Source organism: Xenopus tropicalis, chromosome 8 (genome assembly GCF_000004195.4).
Source record: "Xenopus tropicalis strain Nigerian chromosome 8, UCB_Xtro_10.0, whole genome shotgun sequence".
NCBI classification, from domain to species: domain Eukaryota; kingdom Metazoa; phylum Chordata; class Amphibia; order Anura; family Pipidae; genus Xenopus; species Xenopus tropicalis.
This window is the reverse complement of record NC_030684.2, coordinates 145838372-145859194: the sequence shown is the minus strand read 5'-3', so window position 1 is coordinate 145859194 and position 20823 is coordinate 145838372. Positions and strand designations below refer to the sequence as shown.

The window sequence follows — 20823 nt, the reverse complement described above, 5'->3', positions numbered from 1 at the left end:
AACTATCCACAGCGAGAGGGCACATTAACAGAACCACGTCGGATATAAAGCTGAAAAGGGGGGAATTGGGGGGGGGGCATGTAAAGGGGGAGGATGGGAGGGAGCGTAGAGATAATCAGCTGATACTGAATTATATTATCCTACCGACTGTATATACACCCCCCGGCCCCTATTCCCTATCCTACCGACTGTATATACACCCCCGCGCCCCTATCCCTATCCTACCGACTGTATATACACCCCCCGGCCCCTATTCCCATCCTACCGACTGTATATACACCCCCCCCGGCCCCTATTCCCTATCCTACCGACTGTATATACACCCCCGGCCCCTATTCCCTATCCTACCGACTGTATATACACCCCCCGGCCCCTATTCCCGTATCCTACCGACTGTATATACACCCCCCGGCCCCTATTCCCTATCCTACCGACTGTATATACACCCCCCGGCCCTATTCCCTATCTACCGACTGTATATACACCCCCGGCCCCTATTCCCTATCCTACCGACTGTTTATACACCCCCCCGCCCCTATTCCCTATCCTACCGACTGTATATACACCCCCCGGCCCCTATTCCCTATCCTACCGACTGTATATACACCCCCCGGCCCCTATTCCCTATCCTACGACTGTATATACACCCCCCGGCCCTATTCCCTATCCTACCGACTGTATATACAACCCCGGCCCTATTCCCTATCCTACCGACTGTATATCACCCCGGCCCCTATTCCCTATCCTACCGACTGTATATACACCCCCCGGCCCTATTCCCTATTCCTACCGACTGTATATACACCCCCGGCCCCTATTCCCTATCCTACCGACTGTTATACAACCCCCCGGCCCCTATTCCCTATCCTACGACTGTATATACACCCCCCGGCCCCTATTCCCTATCCTACCGACTGTATATACACCCCCCGGCCCCTATTCCCTATCCTACGGACTGTATATACACCCCCGGCCCTATTCCCTATCCTACCGACTGTTATATACACCCCCGGCCCCTATTCCCTATCCTACCGACTGTATATACACCCCCGGCCCCCATTCCTATCCTACCGACTGTATATACACCCCCCGGCCCTATTCCCTATCCTACCGACTGTATATATACACCCCGGCCCCTATTCCCTATCCTACCGACTGTATATATACACCCCCGGCCCCTATTCCCTATCCTACCGACGGTATATACACCCCCGGCCCCATTCCCTATCCTACCGACTTTATATACACCCCCCGGCCCCTATTCCCTATCCTACCGACTGAATACACCCCCGGCCCCTATTCCCTATCCTACCGACTGTATATATACACCCCCCGGCCCCTATTTCCCTAATCCTACGACTGTATATACACCCCCCGGCCCCTATTCCTTATCCTACCGACTGTATATATACACCCCCCGGCCCCTATTCCCTATCCTACCGACTGTATATACACCCCCCGGCCCCTATTCCTTATCCTACCGACTGTATATATACACCCCCCGGCCCCTATTCCCTATCCTACCGACTGTATATACACACAGACATACAGTGCAGGTATCTCCCATACACACATAACATATAGACACACACATATGATCTGACAGGCATAGGGACAGGCAGCCAGTACAGCCGGTTGTTGAGACAGGGAAAGGAAGCCCAGCAGATCCCTCGTGGCGGTGACCCGGCTCCTGTACATAATCCCACTGAATTGCTGGAAAATGTGCCTGAGCTGTGTGACTAACAGGATTATCCGGCAGAGCTGGCAGCCAGCCCAGCGCCAGGGAGAAGCCGTAGCACCGCCGGGGGCAGTCTGTATAGGGCTCACTTACACCCACAAGTGCCCTGCAACCTGCCTTTCCTGCCCTTGTACCTACCACAGGAGGGGTAAGTGCACAATTAAGTGGGAGGGGTTTCGAGTGTGGCCCCTGCTGTGTACTGGCTCAGTAACCTGGGCACACTAAGTGGGGTGCTGGGTCGGACTGGCCTACCAGGATACAAAGAAAACTCCAGGGGGGCCCCGGTGTAAGTGGCCCTCCTGCTCCTGACCATTTGGCTTCATTGTTATTCCCTATGGCTGAACCAAAACAGGCCACTCTGGTGGGGTAACATTCTGGCAATATGTCCCCCCCCCCTTTGTGCTCATTCAGTAAATGAACCCTGACACTTTATTGGCTGGCAGCGAGCCCATGTGGTTTATAGGAATAATCTCCCTGTCGCTAGGCGCACCATCCCACGGTTACCGACATACAGTGAGGGTAGCGCTGCCCATCTGTACCATGGCTAAAGCTACAGTTAGTAGGAACGAGCCCATTATATATATATATATATACACACGGGAAAGGGGGGGCGAGGGAGGCGGCGACGCGTTACTATGGGAAAGTGACCTCCTTTCTTGATTTGCCATTAAATGAAGGCGCATTGTGCCCAGAAATGCAGGGAGAACGGGCTCCTCTCAGGGGCTGGCAGTGAGCGCCAAGCGGGAAAGTGCCAATTTCCATGCCAATATGACCCAGCGATGCCCGCTAGCAGGGATGGCAAGCTGCTACCCGCTGAGCATTCTGGGAATAACAGAGGCCCATTAGCCCTCCTACCATAACTGCCTCTCTATGGTACTGCCCAGCCAGAGGGGCCCCAGCACCAGGGTAGCAGGGAGTTACAGCCTCTCTATGGTACTGCCCAGCCAGAGGGGCCCCAGCACCAGGGTAGCAGGGAGTTACAGCCTCTCTATGGTACTGCCCAGCCAGAGGGGCCCCAGCGCCAGGGTAGCGGGGAGTTACAGCCTCTCTATGGTACTGCCCAGCCAGAGGGGCCCCAGCACCAGGGTAGCGGGGAGTTACAGCCTCTCTATGGTACTGCCCAGCCAGAGGGGCCCCAGCACCAGGGTAGCAGGGAGTTACAGCCTCTCTATGGTACTGCCCAGCCAGAGGGGCCCCAGCGCCAGGGTAGCGGGGAGTTACAGCCTCTCTATGGTACTGCCCAGCCAGAGGGGCCCCAGCACCAGGGTAGCGGGGAGTTACAGCCTCTCTATGGTACTGCCCAGCCAGAGGGGCCCCAGCGCCAGGGTAGCAGGGAGTTACAGCCTCTCTATGGTACTGCCCAGCCAGAGGGGCCCCAGCGCCAGGGGTACGGGGAGTAACAGCCTCTCTATGGTACTGCCCAGCCAGAGGGGCCCCAGCGCCAGGGGTAGCGGGGAGTTACAGCCTCTCTATGGTACTTGCCCCAGCCAGAGGGGCCCCAGCGCCAGGGGTAGCGGGGAGTTACAGCCTCTCTATGGTACTGCCCAGCCAGAGGGGCCCCAGCACTAGGGTAGCGGGGAGTTACAGCCTCTCTATGGTACTGCCCAGCCAGAGGGGCACCAGGGTAGCGGGGAGTTACAGCCTCTCTATGGTACTGCCCAGCCAGAGGGGCCCCAGCGCCAGGGTAGCGGGGAGTTACAGCCTCTCTATGGTACTGCCCAGCCAGAGGGACCCCAGCGCCAGGGTAGCTGGGAGTTACAGCCTCTCTATGGTACTGCCCAGCCAGAGGGGCCCCAGCGCCAGGGTAGCAGGGAGTTACAGCCTCACAATGGCGCTGCCCGGCACAGCTAGCCCGTTACCTGAGTAGGATACAGGGTAGCGGGGAGTTACATGCTGAAGGCAAGAGGGCAGTAGGTGCCAGGGAAACATGGATTAATGGGGCAGATTGTGAGCTGACGCAGCCGCCGTGCCCTCTCTCACCTTCAATACCCTCTCGCTCGGTGGCACAGTCACCAGGGAGTCTCGCAATAAATACTCCCAAAATGGAGCCGATTCGGCACTTTCTAAAGGTTGTTCTTTCCATAATTAAATTGCACCTGGAGTCGGGCGCCCAACAGCTGCCTGCGAGCTCAGAGCTTCTCTGTGTGCCAACATGGCAGCGCCAACTGTCAGCAGGTCACGGCCTTGTGTGATGGCACCAGCGACAACTGCCCCACAGATGGCTATAGGGGGGGGGTAAATGGCCTGGATGCAGGGAGAGCTCAGCCCATAGCAACCAGATATTTATTTTTTTAGCTGATTGGTTGCTATGGGAAACTGCCCTCGTGTTTGTAAATGAGCCCCTAGATCAGCCCTGGATAAAGCCTTTAGTAACTGAAGGGTGCTGGGAGTTGCAGAGAGCCATGTGATGCCTATTGCCAGCACTAGATGGCAGCGATGCAGGGGTACAATGTAGAGAGTGGGCATCTATACCCAGAGTAGTGCCAAGTTGTGCCCGACTCTCTCCCAACCAATGTAGGGGAATAAATATGGCGGCCTCGCCCACGCAGAGTGCCAAGGGAAGGGGGGCAGGGGGCACTTATGGGCACCAAGTGCGTGTGCCCGGCCCGGGGAGCTGGCACTAATTTCCATCTGGCGACTGACAGAAGGGGCGCAGGACCCATTAGCGCTGCCACCTTTAATTCAGCCTCGTTGCTAAGTGATGGGTCCAGTTACAGCGTTGCTAGGGACCAGCCTGGGACCCAGCAGCGCCGACATAGGAGCAATGACCCCCCCCCCCCCGTGTGAGTGGCACTGCCCGTGCCTACGGGGGGCTTGGCGGGAGCGGATCCCTCTCCGTATCGTTAGCAGCCTGTGCAGTGGCCCAAATCCAATTTCCTGGCGCTGATAGAGGATAATCCCCCAGAGAAATGGACTTGTACTGATGATAGGAACGGATCCCGGCGGAACCAGGTGAGGGGCTGGCACGGGGGGCATCTCTGGCCAGTAACCCCTAGTTACCCACTAGCAGAACCAGGCAAGCGGCTGTGAGGGGCTGGCACGGGGGGCATCTCTGGCCAGTAACCCCTAGTTACCCGCTAGCAGAACCCAGCGCTCCTGCAGCCAATGGAGCGGTTCTGTGTGCTCGGGCCCCGGGAGACAAGGCACAAATAGAGCCAATTACTGGCACAGCGGCCCCCGGGGGAAAGGAGCTGCCATCGCAACAACAAGGAGCTCAGCCGAGGAACGTGAGGGGCAGGTGGGCCCCCGGGGGCAGAACAGAACAACAAGGAAATCCTCCTGTCAGTAAACACGGGGCAGCTGGCAGGCAAACATGGAGCCCGGAGAGAGGGTGGCACTGCCAACAGGTATAGCCCGAGATGGACTGTGCCAACAGGGGGCGGCACTGCCAACAGGTATAGCCCGAGATGGACTGTGCCAACAGGGGGCAGCACTGCCAACAGGTATAGCCCGAGATGGACTGTGCCAACAGGGGGCAGCACTGCCAACAGGTATAGCCCGAGATGGACTGTGCCAACAGGGGGCAGCACTGCCAACAGGTATAGCCCGAGATGGACTGTGCCAACAGGGGGCGGCACTGCCAACAGGTATAGCCCGAGATGGACTGTGCCAACAGGGGGCGGCACTGCCAACAGGTATAGCCCGAGATGGACTGTGCCAACAGGGGGCGGCACTGCCAACAGGTATAGCCCGAGATGGACTGTGCCAACAGGGGGCAGCACTGCCAACAGGTATAGCCCAAGATGGACTGTGCCAACAGGGGGCGGCACTGCCAACAGGTATAGCCCGAGATGGACTGTGCCAACAGGGTGCGGCACTGCCAACAGGTATAGCCCGAGATGGGACTGTGCCAACAGGGGGCGGCACTTGCCAACAGTATAGCCCGAGATGGACTGTGCCAACAGGGGGCGGCACTGCCAACAGGTATAGCCCGAGATGGACTGTGCCAACAGGTATAGCCCGAGATGGACTGTGCCAACAGGTATAGCCCGAGATGGACTGTGCCAACAGGGGGCGGCACTGCCAACAGGTATAGCCCGAGATGGACTGTGCCAACAGGGGGCGGCACTGCCAACAGGTATAGCCCGAGATGGACTGTGCCAACAGGGGGCAGCACTGCCAACAGGTATAGCCCAAGATGGACTGTGCCAACAGGTATAGCCCGAGATGGACTGTGCCAACAGGTATAGCCCGAGATGAACTGTGCCAACAGGTATAGCCCGAGATGGACTGTGCCAACAGGGGGCAGCGCTGCCAACAGGTATAGCCCGAGATGAACTGTGCCAACAGGGGGCAGCACTGCCAACAGGTATAGCCCGAGATGAACTGTGCCAACAGGGGGCAGCGCTGCCAACAGGTATAGCCCGAGATGGACTGTGCCAACAGGGGGCAGCGCTGCCAACAGGTATAGCCCGAGATGGACTGTGCCAACAGGGGGCAGCACTGCCAACAGGTATAGCCCGAGATGGACTGTGCCAACAGGGGGCAGCGCTGCCAACAGGTATAGCCAGAGATGGACTGTGCCAACAGGGGGCAGCACTGCCAACAGGTATAGCCTAAGATGGACTGTGCCAACAGGGGGCAGCACTGCCAACAGGTATAGCCCGAGATGGACTGTGCCAACAGGGGGCGGCACTGCCAACAGGTATAGCCAAAGATGGACTGTGCCAACAGGGGGCAGCACTGCCAACAGGTATAGCCCGAGATGGACTGTGCCAACAGGGGGCAGCATTGCCAACAGGTATAGCCCAAGATGGACTGTGCCAACAGGTATAGCCCGAGATGGACTGTGCCAACAGGTATAGCCCTAGATGGACTGTGCCAACAGGGGGCAGCACTGCCAGCCTGAACCAACATGTACCTACCCCCGCACTGCCGCTGCTGCCCCAGTATACATGTAGCTGGGAGTGACAGGGCTAGTGGCCAATTAGCCGGGCCCCCCCGCACACTAATGAGGCTCTGGGAGGAAGAGCGCAGCTAAAGAGGATTTCTCGCCCTGTTAACACTAAATCCCTATTTATTCCCCTAATGCCGTAAAGGGCAGCCTTGCGGGGGCGCCGCTCATTGATTAAGCGCTTCAATCCCCGTATCCACTCGCTGACAATCCCTAATCGCCTGGCGGGACAGATCAGCCTGTGACCCTGCCGCCCCGCTCCATGCATTATTAATCTGCCATTCGCTGCGGAACCAACTGGCGGCTACACACAGGCACATAGAGCCGGCATGCAGGAACGGCCCCCGGGGGCATCTCTGTGAGCCAATGCCCCTTATCTCTTATTGGCCAATTAGCCCCGTGCCAGCTACACGCAGGGATCCTGTCCGACCTGGGATCCGACTCAGTAACAACCCGGGAAACATGTGTAACCGGATTCTCCTTCCCACAAACACGTCCCAGGGAGCCATATCCTATAGCACCAACATGGCACGGCGCCCTCTCCCTCCCTGGCACCCTCTCCCCCTCCATGGCACCGTGCCCTCTCCCCCCCCCTCCATGGCACGGCGCCCTCTCCCTCCCTCCCTGGCACGGTGCCCCCTCCCCCCCTCCCTGGCACGGTCCCCCCTCCCTGGCACGGTTGCCCTCTCCCCCTCTCCCCCCTCCCTGGCACGGGGCCCTCTCCCCCTCTCCCCCCCTCCCTGGCACGGGGCCCTCTCCCCCTCTCCCCCCCTCCCTGGCACGGGGGCCCTCTCCCCCCCTCCCCCCCTCCCTGGCACGGGGCCCTCTCCCCCCCCTCCCCCCCCTCCCTGGCACGGGGCCCTCTCCCCCCCCTCCCCCCCCTCCCCTCAGCGGCACCAGAGCCAACAAAACAACTGAGCGACCCAAGCGCCACTGAGAATAGGGGTTCAGTACGGGGGGTGCAAGATCTGTGGCTCAGTGACCCCCCTGTACTGATTCAGCAGGATATCAGCCCCCCCGGGAACCAACCTGATTACAGTAATTAGAGCCCTTTATTGGTTCATAAACACAATCCGCTCTCCCAGGGAAACAAGCGCACAAATATTTTCAACTTCTACCTGAAATACCCCCCCCCCCCCCCCCCCCCCCCAAACAACTCCCGCCCCACCGACAGATCCCCCGCACCCTGCGCCACTGGGACAGAATGTTATACAGATAGCTAGAATCTCAGCCATAAAGCAGGGCAGGACTGCTGCTTACAATGGGGGGGATCAGATAGGATCTGTGCCACTGTGACAGAATGCTCTGTTATACAGATAGCTAGAATCTCAGCCATAAAGCAGGGCAGGACTGCTGCTTACAATGGGGGGATCAGATAGGATCTGTGCCACTGTGACAGAATGCTCTGTTATACAGATAGCTAGAATCTCAGCCATAAAGCAGGGCAGGACTGCTGCTTACAATGGGGGGATCAGATAGGATCTGTGCCACTGTGACAGAATGCTCTGTTATACAGATAGCTAGAATCTCAGCCATAAAGCAGGGCAGGACTGCTGCTTACAATGGGGGGATCAGATAGGGGGGAGCGGAGAGTCCCAACGGGTATTGGGGTGCCACAGGGTGCCTATGACATTACTGAGACGTACCCCAAACAAACAGTAGCAGTGTGAGACAGATTGCGAGTGATAGAAGTTCCTGCGGCAGAAACATTCCCCCCCCCCCCGTGTCACTGTGCTGCTCATTATCGGGGACAAGGAGAAATCTGGGTTAAAATATTCATTTCCTGGCTCATACATTATACATTTGGGGAGGGGGGGTCTCTATTATTCCCCAACATCAAACACGGGCGAGTATAGGTGCTCGGGCGCAAGCGGAGTCGGGGGGCAGGGGGGGCGCCACCTCGCAAGCGCAGCCTTTGATGTTCAGCAGCAGGAAATAATGAAAAAAATACAATTGCCCCCAAGTCTTAATGGGAAGGAGGCAAATCCTTTGTCAGAACTCAGGGGGGACCTGGAACTGGGGGGGGGGGGATCCAAAGTGACGGACGGGCCCCTGCCCCCCCCCCCCGTATGTTACAGGCCCAGGGTACCTACCTGCAGGGGGCAGCACAGAGGCAGAATAAATCAGTATATTTGATACCAATGGAGGGGGCTGATTACAGAGTAGGACTGCCCCCCCATAATGGAAGGCTGATGACTCTCGTTAGCGGGACATAACGAGCATAAGGAAAGGCTGCACATTATAGGGGGGGGGATAGCGAATATCATTTCCCCCCCCCCAGGTCAGTGTCAGTAATGATATTATCAGTAAGGGGGGGGGCAAATGAGCTACTCAGGCATGGGGCAACCCCCCCAGCAACTGCCCCCCAATACCCGGGCCCGACAACCACTGCCCCCCAATACCCGGGCCCAGCAGCTACTGCCCCCCAGCTCAGTGTCAGTAATGATAATTATCCCATGGAATTAGGGCCGTAAGGGGGGCAAGGAGCTACTCAGGCATGGGGCGACCCCCCACAGCAACTGCCCCCCAATACCCGGGCCCGGCAGCTACTGCCCCCCAATACCCGAGCCCGGCAGCTACTGCCCCGCAATACCTGAGCCAAACAGCTACTGCCCCACAATACCTGAGCCAAACAGCTACTGCCCCGCAATACCTAAGCCAAACAGCTACTGCCCCACAATACCTGAGCCAAACAGCTACTGCCCCACAATACCTGAGCCAAACAGCTACTGCCCCGCAATACCTGAGCAAACAGCTACTGCCCCCCAATACCTGAGCCAAACAGCTACTGCCCCACAATACCTGAGCCAAACAGCTACTGCCCCGCAATACCTGAGCCAAACAGCTACTGCCCCACAATACCTGAGCCCAACAGCTACTGCCCCGCAATACCTGAGCCAAACAGCTACTGCCCCCCAATACCTGAGCCAAACAGCTACTGCCCCGCAATACCTAAGCCAAACAGCTACTGCCCCGCAATACCCGGGTCCGGCAGCTACTGCCCCGCAATACCTGAGCCAAACAGCTACTGCCCCGCAATACCTGAGCCAAACAGCTACTGCCCCGCAATACCTGAGCCAAACAGCTACTGCCCCCCCAATACCCGGGTTCCGGGCAGCTACTGCCCCGCATACCTGAGCCAAACAGCTACTGCCCCGCAATACCTGAGCCAAACAGCTACTGCCCCGCAATACCTAACAGCTAGCCAAACAGCTACTGCCCCGCAATACCTGAGCCAAACAGCTACTGCCCCGCAATACCTGAGCCAAACAGCTACTGCCCCACAATACCCGGGTCCGGCAGCTACTGCCCCGCAATACCTGAGCCAAACAGCTACTGCCCCGCAATACCTGAGCCAAACAGCTACTGCCCCGCAATACCTGAGCCAAACAGCTACTGCCACAATACCTGAGCCAAACAGCTACTGCCCCGCAATACCTGAGCCAAACAGCTACTGCCCCGCAATACCTGAGCCAAACAGCTACTGCCCCACAATACCCGGGTCCGGCAGCTACTGCCCCGCAATACCTGAGCCAAACAGCTACTGCCCCGCAATACCTGAGCCAAACAGCTACTGCCCCGCAATACCTGAGCCAAACAGCTACTGCCCCGCAATACCTGAGCCAAACAGCTACTGCCCCACAATACCTGAGCCAAACAGCTACTGCCCGCCAATACCTGAGCCAAACAGCTACTGCCCCGCAATACCTGAGCCAAACAGCTACTGCCCCGCAATACCTAAGCCAAACAGCTACTGCCCCACAATACCTGAGCCAAACAGCTACTGCCCCGCAATACCTGAGCCAAACAGCTACTGCCCCGCAATACCTGAGCCAAACAGCTACTGCCCCGCAATACCTGAGCCAAACAGCTACTGCCCCGCAATACCTAAACCAAACAGCTACTGCCCCGCAATACCTGAGCCAAACAGCTACTGCCCCCCAATACCTGAGCCAAACAGCTACTGCCCCCCAATACCCGGGTCCTGGCAGCTACTGCCCCGCAATACCTAAGCCAAACAGCTACTGCCCCGCAATACCTGAGCCAAACAGCTACTGCCCCGCAATACCTGAGCCAAACAGCTACTGCCCCCCACAATACCTGAGCCAAACAGCTACTGCCCCGCAATACCTGAGCCAAACAGCTACTGCCCCGCAATACCTGAGCCAAACAGCTACTGCCCCACAATACCCGGGTCCGGCAGCTACTGCCCCGCAATACCTGAGCCAAACAGCTACTGCCCCACAATACCTGAGCCAAACAGCTACTGCCCCGCAATACCTGAGCCAAACAGCTACTGCCCCCCAATACCCGGGTCCGGCAGCTACTGCCCCGCAATACCTGAGCCAAACAGCTACTGCCCCGCAATACCTGAGCCAAACAGCTACTGCCCCCCAATACCTGAGCCAAACAGCTACTGCCCCCCAATACCCGGGTCCGGCAGCTACTGCCCCGCAATACCTGAGCCAAACAGCTACTGCCCCGCAATACCTGAGCCAAAACAGCTACTGCCCCGCAATACCTGAGCCAAACAGCTACTGCCCCGCAATACCTAAGCCAAACAGCTACGCCCCCCAATACCTGAGCCAAACAGCTACTGCCCCCCAATACCCGGGTCCGGCAGCTACTGCCCCGCAATACCTAAGCCAAACAGCTACTGCCCCGCAATACCTGAGCCAAACAGCTACTGCCCCGCAATTAACCTGAGCCAAACAGCTACTGCCCCGCAATACCTAAGCCAAACAGCTACTGCCCCCAATACCTGAGCCAAACAGCTACTGCCCCCCAATTACCCGGGTCCGGCAGCTACTGCCCCGCAATACCTGAGCCAAACAGCTACTGCCCCGCAAATACCTGAGCCAAAACAGCTACTGCCCCACAATACCCGGGTCCGGCAGCTACTGCCCCGCAATACCTGAGCCAAACAGCTACTTGCCCCGCAATACCTGAGCCAAACAGCTACTGCCCCGCAATACCTGAGCCAAACACTACTGCCCCGCATATACCTGAGCCAAACAGCTACTGCCCACAATACCCGGGGTCCGGCAGCTACTGCCCCGCAATACCTGAGCCAAACAGCTACTGCCCCGCAATACCTAAGCCAAACAGCTACTGCCCCGCAATACCTGAGCCAAACAGCTACTGCCCCACAATACCCGGGTCCGCAGCTACTGCCCCGCAATACCTGAGCCAAACAGCTACTGCCCCGCAATACCTGAGCCAAACAGCTACTGCCCCACAATACCTGAGCCAAACAGCTACTGCCCCGCAATACCTGAGCCAAACAGCTACTGCCCCACAATACCTGAGCCAAACAGCTACTGCCCCGCAATACCCGGGTCCGGCAGCTACTGCCCCACAATACCTGAGCCAAACAGCTACTGCCCCACAATACCCGGGTCCGGCAGCTACTGCCCCGCAATACCTGAGCCAAACAGCTACTGCCCCGCAATACCTGAGCCAAACAGCTACTGCCCCACAATACCTGAGCCAAACAGCTACTGCCCCGCAATACCTGAGCCAAACAGCTACTGCCCCGCAATACCTGAGCCAAACAGCTACTGCCCCGCAATACCTGAGCCAAACAGCTACTGCCCCGCAATACCTGAGCCAAACAGCTACTGCCCCGCAATACCCGGGTCCGGCAGCTACTGCCCCACAATACCTGAGCCAAACAGCTACTGCCCCGCAATACCTGAGCCAAACAGCTACTGCCCCAATACCTGAGCCAAACAGCTACTGCCCCGCAATACCTGAGCCAAACAGGCTAACTTGCCCCGCAATACCCGGGTCCGGCAGCTACTGCCCCACAATACCTGAGCCAAACAGCTACTGCCCCACAATACCCGGGTCCGGCAGCTACTGCCCCGCAATACCTGAGCCAAACAGCTACTGCCCCACAATACCCGGGTCCGGCAGCTACTGCCCCGCAATACCTGAGCCAAACAGCTACTGCCCCGCAATACCTGAGCCAAACAGCTACTGCCCCGCAATACCTGAGCCAAACAGCTACTGCCCCGCAATACCTGAGCCTGGCAGCTACTGCCCCCCAATACCCGGGCCCAGCAGCTACTGCCCCACAATACCTGAGCCAAACAGCTACTGCCCCACAATACCTGAGCCAAACAGCTACTGCCCCACAATACCTGAGCCAAACAGCTACTGCCCCACAATACCTGAGCCAAACAGCTACTGCCCCGCAATACCTGAGCCAAACAGCTACTGCCCCGCAATACCTGAGCCAAACAGCTACTGCCCCGCAATACCTGAGCCAAACAGCTACTGCCCCGCAATACCTGAGCCAAACAGCTACTGCCCCGCAATACCTGAGCCAAACAGCTACTGCCCCCCAATACCCGGGTCCGGCAGCTACTGCCCCGCAATACCTGAGCCAAACAGCTACTGCCCCGCAATACCCGGGTCCGGCAGCTACTGCCCCACAATACCTGAGCCAAACAGCTACTGCCCCGCAATACCTGAGCCAAACAGCTACTGCCCCACAATACCTGAGCCAAACAGCTACTGCCCCGCAATACCTGAGCCAAACAGCTACTGCCCCGCAATACCCGGGTCCGGCAGCTACTGCCCCACAATACCTGAGCCAAACAGCTACTGCCCCACAATACCCGGGTCCGGCAGCTACTGCCCCGCAATACCTGAGCCAAACAGCTACTGCCCCACAATACCCGGGTCCGGCAGCTACTGCCCCGCAATACCTGAGCCAAACAGCTACTGCCCCGCAATACCTGAGCCAAACAGCTACTGCCCCGCAATACCTGAGCCTGGCAGCTACTGCCCCCCAATACCCGGGCCCAGCAGCTACTGCCCCACAATACCTGAGCCAAACAGCTACTGCCCCACAATACCTGAGCCAAACAGCTACTGCCCCACAATACCTGAGCCAAACAGCTACTGCCCCGCAATACCTGAGCCAAACAGCTACTGCCCCGCAATACCTGAGCCAAACAGCTACTGCCCCGCAATACCTGAGCCAAACAGCTACTGCCCCGCAATACCTGAGCCAAACAGCTACTGCCCCGCAATACCTGAGCCAAACAGCTACTGCCCCCCAATACCCGGGTCCGGCAGCTACTGCCCCGCAATACCTGAGCCAAACAGCTACTGCCCCGCAATACCCGGGTCCGGCAGCTACTGCCCCACAATACCTGAGCCAAACAGCTACTGCCCCGCAATACCCGGGTCCGGCAGCTACTGCCCCACAATACCTGAGCCAAACAGCTACTGCCCCGCAATACCTGAGCCAAACAGCTACTGCCCCACAATACCCGGGTCCGGCAGCTACTGCCCCGCAATACCTGAGCCAAACAGCTACTGCCCCGCAATACCTGAGCCAAACAGCTACTGCCCCGCAATACCTGAGCCAAACAGCTACTGCCCCGCAATACCTGAGCCAAACAGCTACTGCCCCACAATACCTGAGCCAAACAGCTACTGCCCCACAATACCTGAGCCAAACAGCTACTGCCCCGCAATACCTGAGCCAAACAGCTACTGCCCCACAATACCTGAGCCAAACAGCTACTGCCCCGCAATACCTGAGCCTGGCAGCTACTGCCCCCCAATACCCGGGCCCAGCAGCTACTGCCCCACAATACCTGAGCCAAACAGCTACTGCCCCGCAATACCCGGGCCCGGCAGCTACTGCCCCACAATACCCGGGCCCGGCAGCTACTGCCCCTGCAAGCTTATCAGGCAGGAGCCCTAGTGGCAGGAAGGTTCCAGTGCAGCTGTGTGGCCCCCGGGAGGCGGCAGTGAGGGATCAGTGGGTAAGTAATGGGTTTACCAGCCCCACCAGTAATTCCTCCCTGTAATTTGCCGCTGCTGATCAGACTCACAAGCCATTAGGTTCCTTTCACTTTGATTTATCTGCTGCCCCCGCCCGGGATTCGCTGTAGCGCCAGCAGGAAATATTGCAGCGCCCCCCCCGCCCGCCATCGTGACCCCCGCAATTCCACGCAGCGACACAGCTTGTTAGTTACCCTGATAAACTGGCACCCAGCCGGGGACGTGGCACTGCCCAATCTGCCCGGTATCACTGCTTGTGTGACTGGCACCGGGGGGGTACCGGGTACCCATGGCACATACACACACACATCTGCATGGGGGCAAAATTAACCCAATAGCCACCCAAGGCTGGAACAGTGGGGCAGAATGGTGCTCTAGGGTCTGGGTGCCACCCACCAGCGATTCTACGGACTTGGTCCCATTGGGCAGAGGTACTCTGGGGGCTACAGGGCAAAGGGCTGGGTGCCACCCACCAGCGATTCTACGGACTTGGTCCCATTGGGCAGAGGTACTCTGGGGGCTACAGGGCAAAGGGCTGGGTGCCACCCACCAGCGATTCTACGGACTTGGTCTTATTGGGCAGAGGTACTCTGGGGGCTACAGGGCAAAGGGCTGGGTGCCACCCACCAGCGATTCTATGGACTTGGTCCCATTGGGCAGAGGTACTCTGGGGGCTACCTGGCTTAGACATTTTAATGATGTGCTTGGGGCAAGGGGGAACCTGATACAGATGTTCCAGGGGCTGGATGTGAGCTGGCTTACGGGGGCTACCTACCCGAGGTATCTGTGTGGGATGGATGTGAGCAGGCTTACGGGGGCTACCTACCCGAGGTATCTCTGTGGGATGGATGTGAGCAGGCTTACGGGGGCTACCTACCCGAGGTATCTCTGTGGGATGGATGTGAGCAGGCTTACGGGGGCTACCTACCCGAGGTATCTCTGTGGGATGGATGTGAGCAGGCTTACGGGGGCTACCTACCCGAGGTATCTCTGTGGGATGGATGTGAGCAGGCTTACGGGGGCTACCTACACGAGGTATCTCTGTGGGCTGGATGTGAGCAGGCTTATGGGGGCTACCTACCCGAGGTATCTGTGTGGGATGGATGTGAGCAGGCTTACGGGGGCTACCTACCCGAGGTATCTCTGTGGGATGGATGTGAGCAGGCTTACGGGGGCTACCTACCCGAGGTATCTGTGTGGGATGGATGTGAGCAGGCTTACGGGGGCTACCTACCCAAAGTATCTCTGTGGGATGGATGTGAGCAAGCTTACGGGGGCTACCTACCCGAGGTATCTGTGTGGGATGGATGTGAGCAGGCTTACGGGGGCTACCTACCCGAGGTATCTCTGTGGGATGGATGCGAGCAGGCTTACGGGGGCTACCTACCCGAGGTATCTCTGTGGGATGGATGTGAGCAGGCTTACGGGGGCTACCTACCCGAGGTATCTGTGTGGGATGGATGTGAGCAGGCTTACGGGGGCTACCTACCCGAGGTATCTGTGTGGGATGGATGCGAGCAGGCTTACGGGGGCTACCTACCCGAGGTATCTCTGTGGGATGGATGTGAGCAGGCTTACGGGGGCTACCTACCCGAGGTATCTCTGTGGGATGGATGTGAGCAGGCTTATGGGTGCTACCTACCCGAGGTATCTGTGTGGGATGGATGTGAGCAGGCTTATGGGTGCTACCTACCCGAGGTATCTGTGTGGGATGGATGCCCCTGGCTTAGAGTTTCTAGGTGCCATTAGCCGGGCACATTATGGCAGAGAACACAAGCCCAGCTCATCCAATCAAGCTGCTTTCGAGCCATCAGAGCACTATGGGAATGAAAGGGAATCTTTTGTTTCCACTCTGTGCCGAATAAACCCGGCAGCCCCGTACGGCGCAGGCGCCCCTGCCTTCTGCCCCACTCCATTAGGCCCATTTCCCTCCATCCCGCTCACTTTCACCCCCCCTTCCTGCGGCTGTCATAAAAGTTTAAAGTAACAGAGCACGGCGGGTCCATTTGAGCCACTCAGAGAACGTCGGGAGGCCCAAATTAGCAACATGCTCGCTCTGCATCACACAAAGCTCTGCCGGAGCCGCGGATGAATTTTATATTTACTGCTTGGCCGCACACAGCATCTCGGCTCTCTACACTCGGCCGGCTAAGGGGGGGACTTGTGTAAGGCTGGGCAGGCCCCCCAACCCATCTCAGCCTGTCTGAGCACCGACACAGAGCTCCTCAGGAATTTACACAAATGCCATTAAACAAGCGGAAAAGATAAACATAAATAGACCCACCCGGCATCGGTACAAAGACAGGATTTACAGTAGGGTGGGCTCCGGGCTAACAAGCTTCATAGCAACTAATCGCTCAATACTATAATTGCAATTTGGACTCCTCCTCTGTTGGGCTGTAGATTTCAGTAGATAGTAAGGCATACGAGAGGCTCGTCTGGGCTGAGTTGCCATCAAGACCACCTAGTCCGAGCTAAAGTCCTAGGCTGACACCAAGAAAGATCAAGGCCAAGTTGTCAGAATAGCGAATCACCTTTTGGCTGATCAACCCACATGTATGAGTGACCCTACACAATATGGTTACCTTTCGGTTTGTTTGGGCTTCGAATGTAGAAAAACGGAGGGTCAAGAAACAAATCAATATTTATGGTATTTGGATATTGGGCAAAATACACATACAAGGCTTATGGTGGACCAGTCAAAACAAGGGCAAACGCAAGAGCACACAAGGCCAAGAGCAGGCCAAACACAAGAGCACACAAGGCCAATACGTGACCAAACGCAAAAGCACACAAGGCCAATACATGGACAAATGCAAGAGCACACAAAGCCATGAGCAGGCCAAACACAACAGCACAGAAGGCCAAGAGCAGGCCAAACACAAGAGCACACAAGGCCAATTAATGACCAAAGGCAAGAGCACACAAGGCCAAGAGCAGGCCAAACACAAGAGCACACAAGGCCAAGAGTAGGCCAAACACAAGAGCACACAAAAGCCAATTAATGACCAAAAGCAAGAGCACACAAGGCCAAGAGCAGGCCAAACACAAGAGCACACAAAAGCCAATTAATGACCAAAAGCAAGAGCACACAAGGCCAAGAGCAGGCCAAACACAAGAGCACACAAGGCCAAGAGTAGGCCAAACACAAGAGCACACAAAAGCCAATTAATGACCAAATGCAAGAGCACACAAGGCCAATTAATGACCAAATGCAAGAGCACACAAGGCCAATTAATGACCAAAAGCAAGAGCACACAAGGCCCAAGAGCAGGCCAAACACAAGAGCACACAAGGCCAAGAGTAGGCCAAACACAAGAGCACACAAAAGCCAATTAATGACCAAATGCAAGAGTGCAAAAGGCCAATTAATGACCAAACGCAAGAGCACAGAAGGCGAAGAGCAGGCCAAACACAAAAACACACAAGGCCAAGAGTAGGCCAAACACAAGAGCACACAAGGCCAATTAATGACCAAACGCAAGAGTACCAAGACAAGACCAAGCACATCATAATTTGGTAAGGAGACTCATTTGGGCACTAAACCAACTAACTCCAGCAAGAATGGTTGGCCAAATCCCACCCCCCAGTAAAATTAATATATCACAGCTGTTCCTGGGTGCAAAAATTTGAATTTGTACACATTCTGTCTAAAGGGTACAACCATTCCCTCTAGCCGGGAAGCACCAAGAGCGGTACGGTCTCTTTCTTTTTTCAAAATGATGTTTTGGGCATGGCCGGTGGCACGATTTAGACTTTAAACTTGCCAGAAGCGAACAAAGGTATCAACACTATCTTCAAACTGTAATTGGTACATCCACGGCGATAATGGGGGGGGGGGGCGTCAGGAATGGGCGGCTGATACGGCCAACTGAACCGGCTGCTGAGAGAGATCAGAGCCAGACGACTAGAAGATTAGTATGTGCTATCAAAATGCTTAGCCCTGGCCTTTATCCTGCTCTTTATTTGTTACGTCCTCTAAGGATTAGGGATGAGAAAGAAGAGACACTCCAAGCAGCGACGGCTGTGAAACATTACAGAAGGGGCAAAATAAAAGCAGAGGGGGGGTATATCACACGGGGTAAGAGTGAGCCTTTCTCCACAACTATAAGAGCATCATCATCATCTCGTCTCAGAGCTGAAGGTCACACAAACCATCAGACAAAGACATCTCTATGCACGGAGAATCCTTAATAACCCGGCCTGAAATATATCGGTACAGTCCTGGGCAAGATCTATTTTCCATTACACAAAGGGTGAAGGCTCAGGCTTTGTGCCGCACACCGCCATGTAACGCAGCAGTCACAATTAGCCAACGGCACTGGAGACTGCGGGAGTTAAACAGGAGTGGGAGATAGAGAGAGCCTTGGCTGGGGTTAGAAGGATACCCGTGCCCCCAGACATAGGATCGGGCACCTCGCTGGACATCTGAGAGAGTTCTACTCTTCACGGCAGGGGGAAGGTCTCATTGTCAAGTGTTTTTGGGACATTTTCTTAAAAATTCATTCATGAGGGTGCAATGGGGCGAGAGTGAGGGAGGTGGGCCGTGCTGACCAGCTGCATTGCTTAACGCCAGGAGCAAGGTCTCCTTTAAGCAGGAAACACAAGAAGCTCCACGTCTTCTGCATGACTGAGTTTTTAGGACAAGCTCTGCCAAGTAACACCTTCGATTGATGTCAGACCGGCCCCCCGCAGCTCTCCCAGGCCCCTTACTGAGCGTGCAGAAAGCCCCCACCCAACACAACAATAGCTCTAACACTAAGGCTTGAACATCATCATGTACAGACTGCAAAGTGCTCTTACTGGGTCACATCCCATACGTATTGTACATCCCAGAACTCCAACAGCCCTTCTACTGGGGCCTCCTACTCCCTGGTGATGGGTGTCCAACATCCAACAGTGGGGCCTCAACCCAACCAGAGGGGAAGCAGCTCTGGAACGTATTGTACATCCCAGAACTCCAAAAGCCCTTCTACTGGGGCCTCCTACTCCCTAGTGATGGGTGTCCAACATCCACCATTGGGGCCTCAACCCGACTAGAGGGGAAGCAGCTCCGGAATGTATTGTACATCCTAGAACTCCAACAGCCCTTCTACTGGGGCCTCTAACTCCCTGGTGATTGGTGTCCAACATCCAACAGTGGGGCCTCAACCCGACCAGGGGAAAAGCAGCTCTGGAACGTATTGTACATTCCAGAACTCCAAAAGCCCTTCTACTGGGGCCTCCTACTCCCTGGTGATGGGTGCGCAACATCCAACAGTGGGGCCTCAACTCAACCAGAGTGGAAGCAGCTCTGGAACGTATTGTACATCCCAGAACTCCAAAAGCCCTTCTACTGCGGCCTCTTACTCCCTGGTGATGGGTGTCCAACATCCACCAGTGGGGCCTCAACCTGACCAGAGGGGAAGCAGCTCTGGAACGCATTGCACAACCTGCCCATCTGCAATAAGTTCATACCAGGAGTGATAGGTCCAAACACAAGTCCTACAGGTGTTCAAAGACCTTGTTCAACCACAAATGCAGAAGATCCCAAACAGAAGCCCTGGTTCGATGCAAGGGTCTATCATTTGCCCTAGCAGATATTCTGAACCAACCCAGCTAAGGCTACCATAATCCCTGTGGTTCCTCCGGGGCACAAAGGACCCGGGCACAACGCTCTCTCTGATCCAGGAACCGCTGCAACTGAAGCGACACAACAAGCAGCCATTAAATGATTTGTACTGATGCATTCCTCATACGCGCCCTCGCTCTTCCCTTCCCACCCCCCTCCGCTGGAAGAACATACATTCGGCTTTACAGTCGGCAGCCGGAGTCCCTCGGGACCCGAAGGCAGGTTCTATCCTTGTCGGCTCAGCGAGCCAACTGGCGTTTGTCAGCAGCCAGTGACTGCCGGCTCTCCTGCCCCGCTGAGAAGGGTTTAGATGCTCCCAGCGCCCCGCGTCTCTGCCCTTTTACTGATCACAGTCGCCCATCGATCACAGACACAACAAAAAGTTCTATTGATTCACGTTTTTCCCACCCTGCTGCCAGCAACATGCAAAGGCAAAGTATTATTGATCGGGGCGAGGAAACACATTTCTATCATTGGGGGTGCTCAGCATTAGCCAAAACAGGCTGCCCTCAGCTCTCCTCACCCACCGAGGGCTTCTTCTAAACAGGAGGGGCAATTCAATCAGACAGGAACCCACTTGCCCTTGATAGGCCGGTTAAACAGCTAGAGAGAAGCCACTTGCACTTGATAGGCCGGTTGCACAGCTAGACAGGAGCCACTTGCCCTTGATAGGCCGGTTGCACAGCTAGACAGGAGCCACTTGCCCTTGATAGGCCGGTTGCACAGCTAGAGAGGAGCCACTTGCCCTTGATAGGCCGGTTGCACAGCTAGAGA

General features: G+C 56.5%; 1 protein-coding gene across 1 annotated transcript in view; it reads right to left on the bottom strand.

Annotated features, from left to right (window-relative positions):
* efna3 (ephrin A3) overlaps positions 1 to 20823 on the bottom strand; it is a gene marked incomplete in the record, with an annotated part of 67276 nt that overhangs the window by 4599 nt on the left and 41854 nt on the right. The window contains 3 exon segments of the mRNA NM_001011360.1: positions 14542 to 14550; positions 18273 to 18283; positions 18286 to 18295. Coding sequence (NP_001011360.1) covers positions 14542 to 14550; positions 18273 to 18283; positions 18286 to 18295 — 30 coding nt within the window.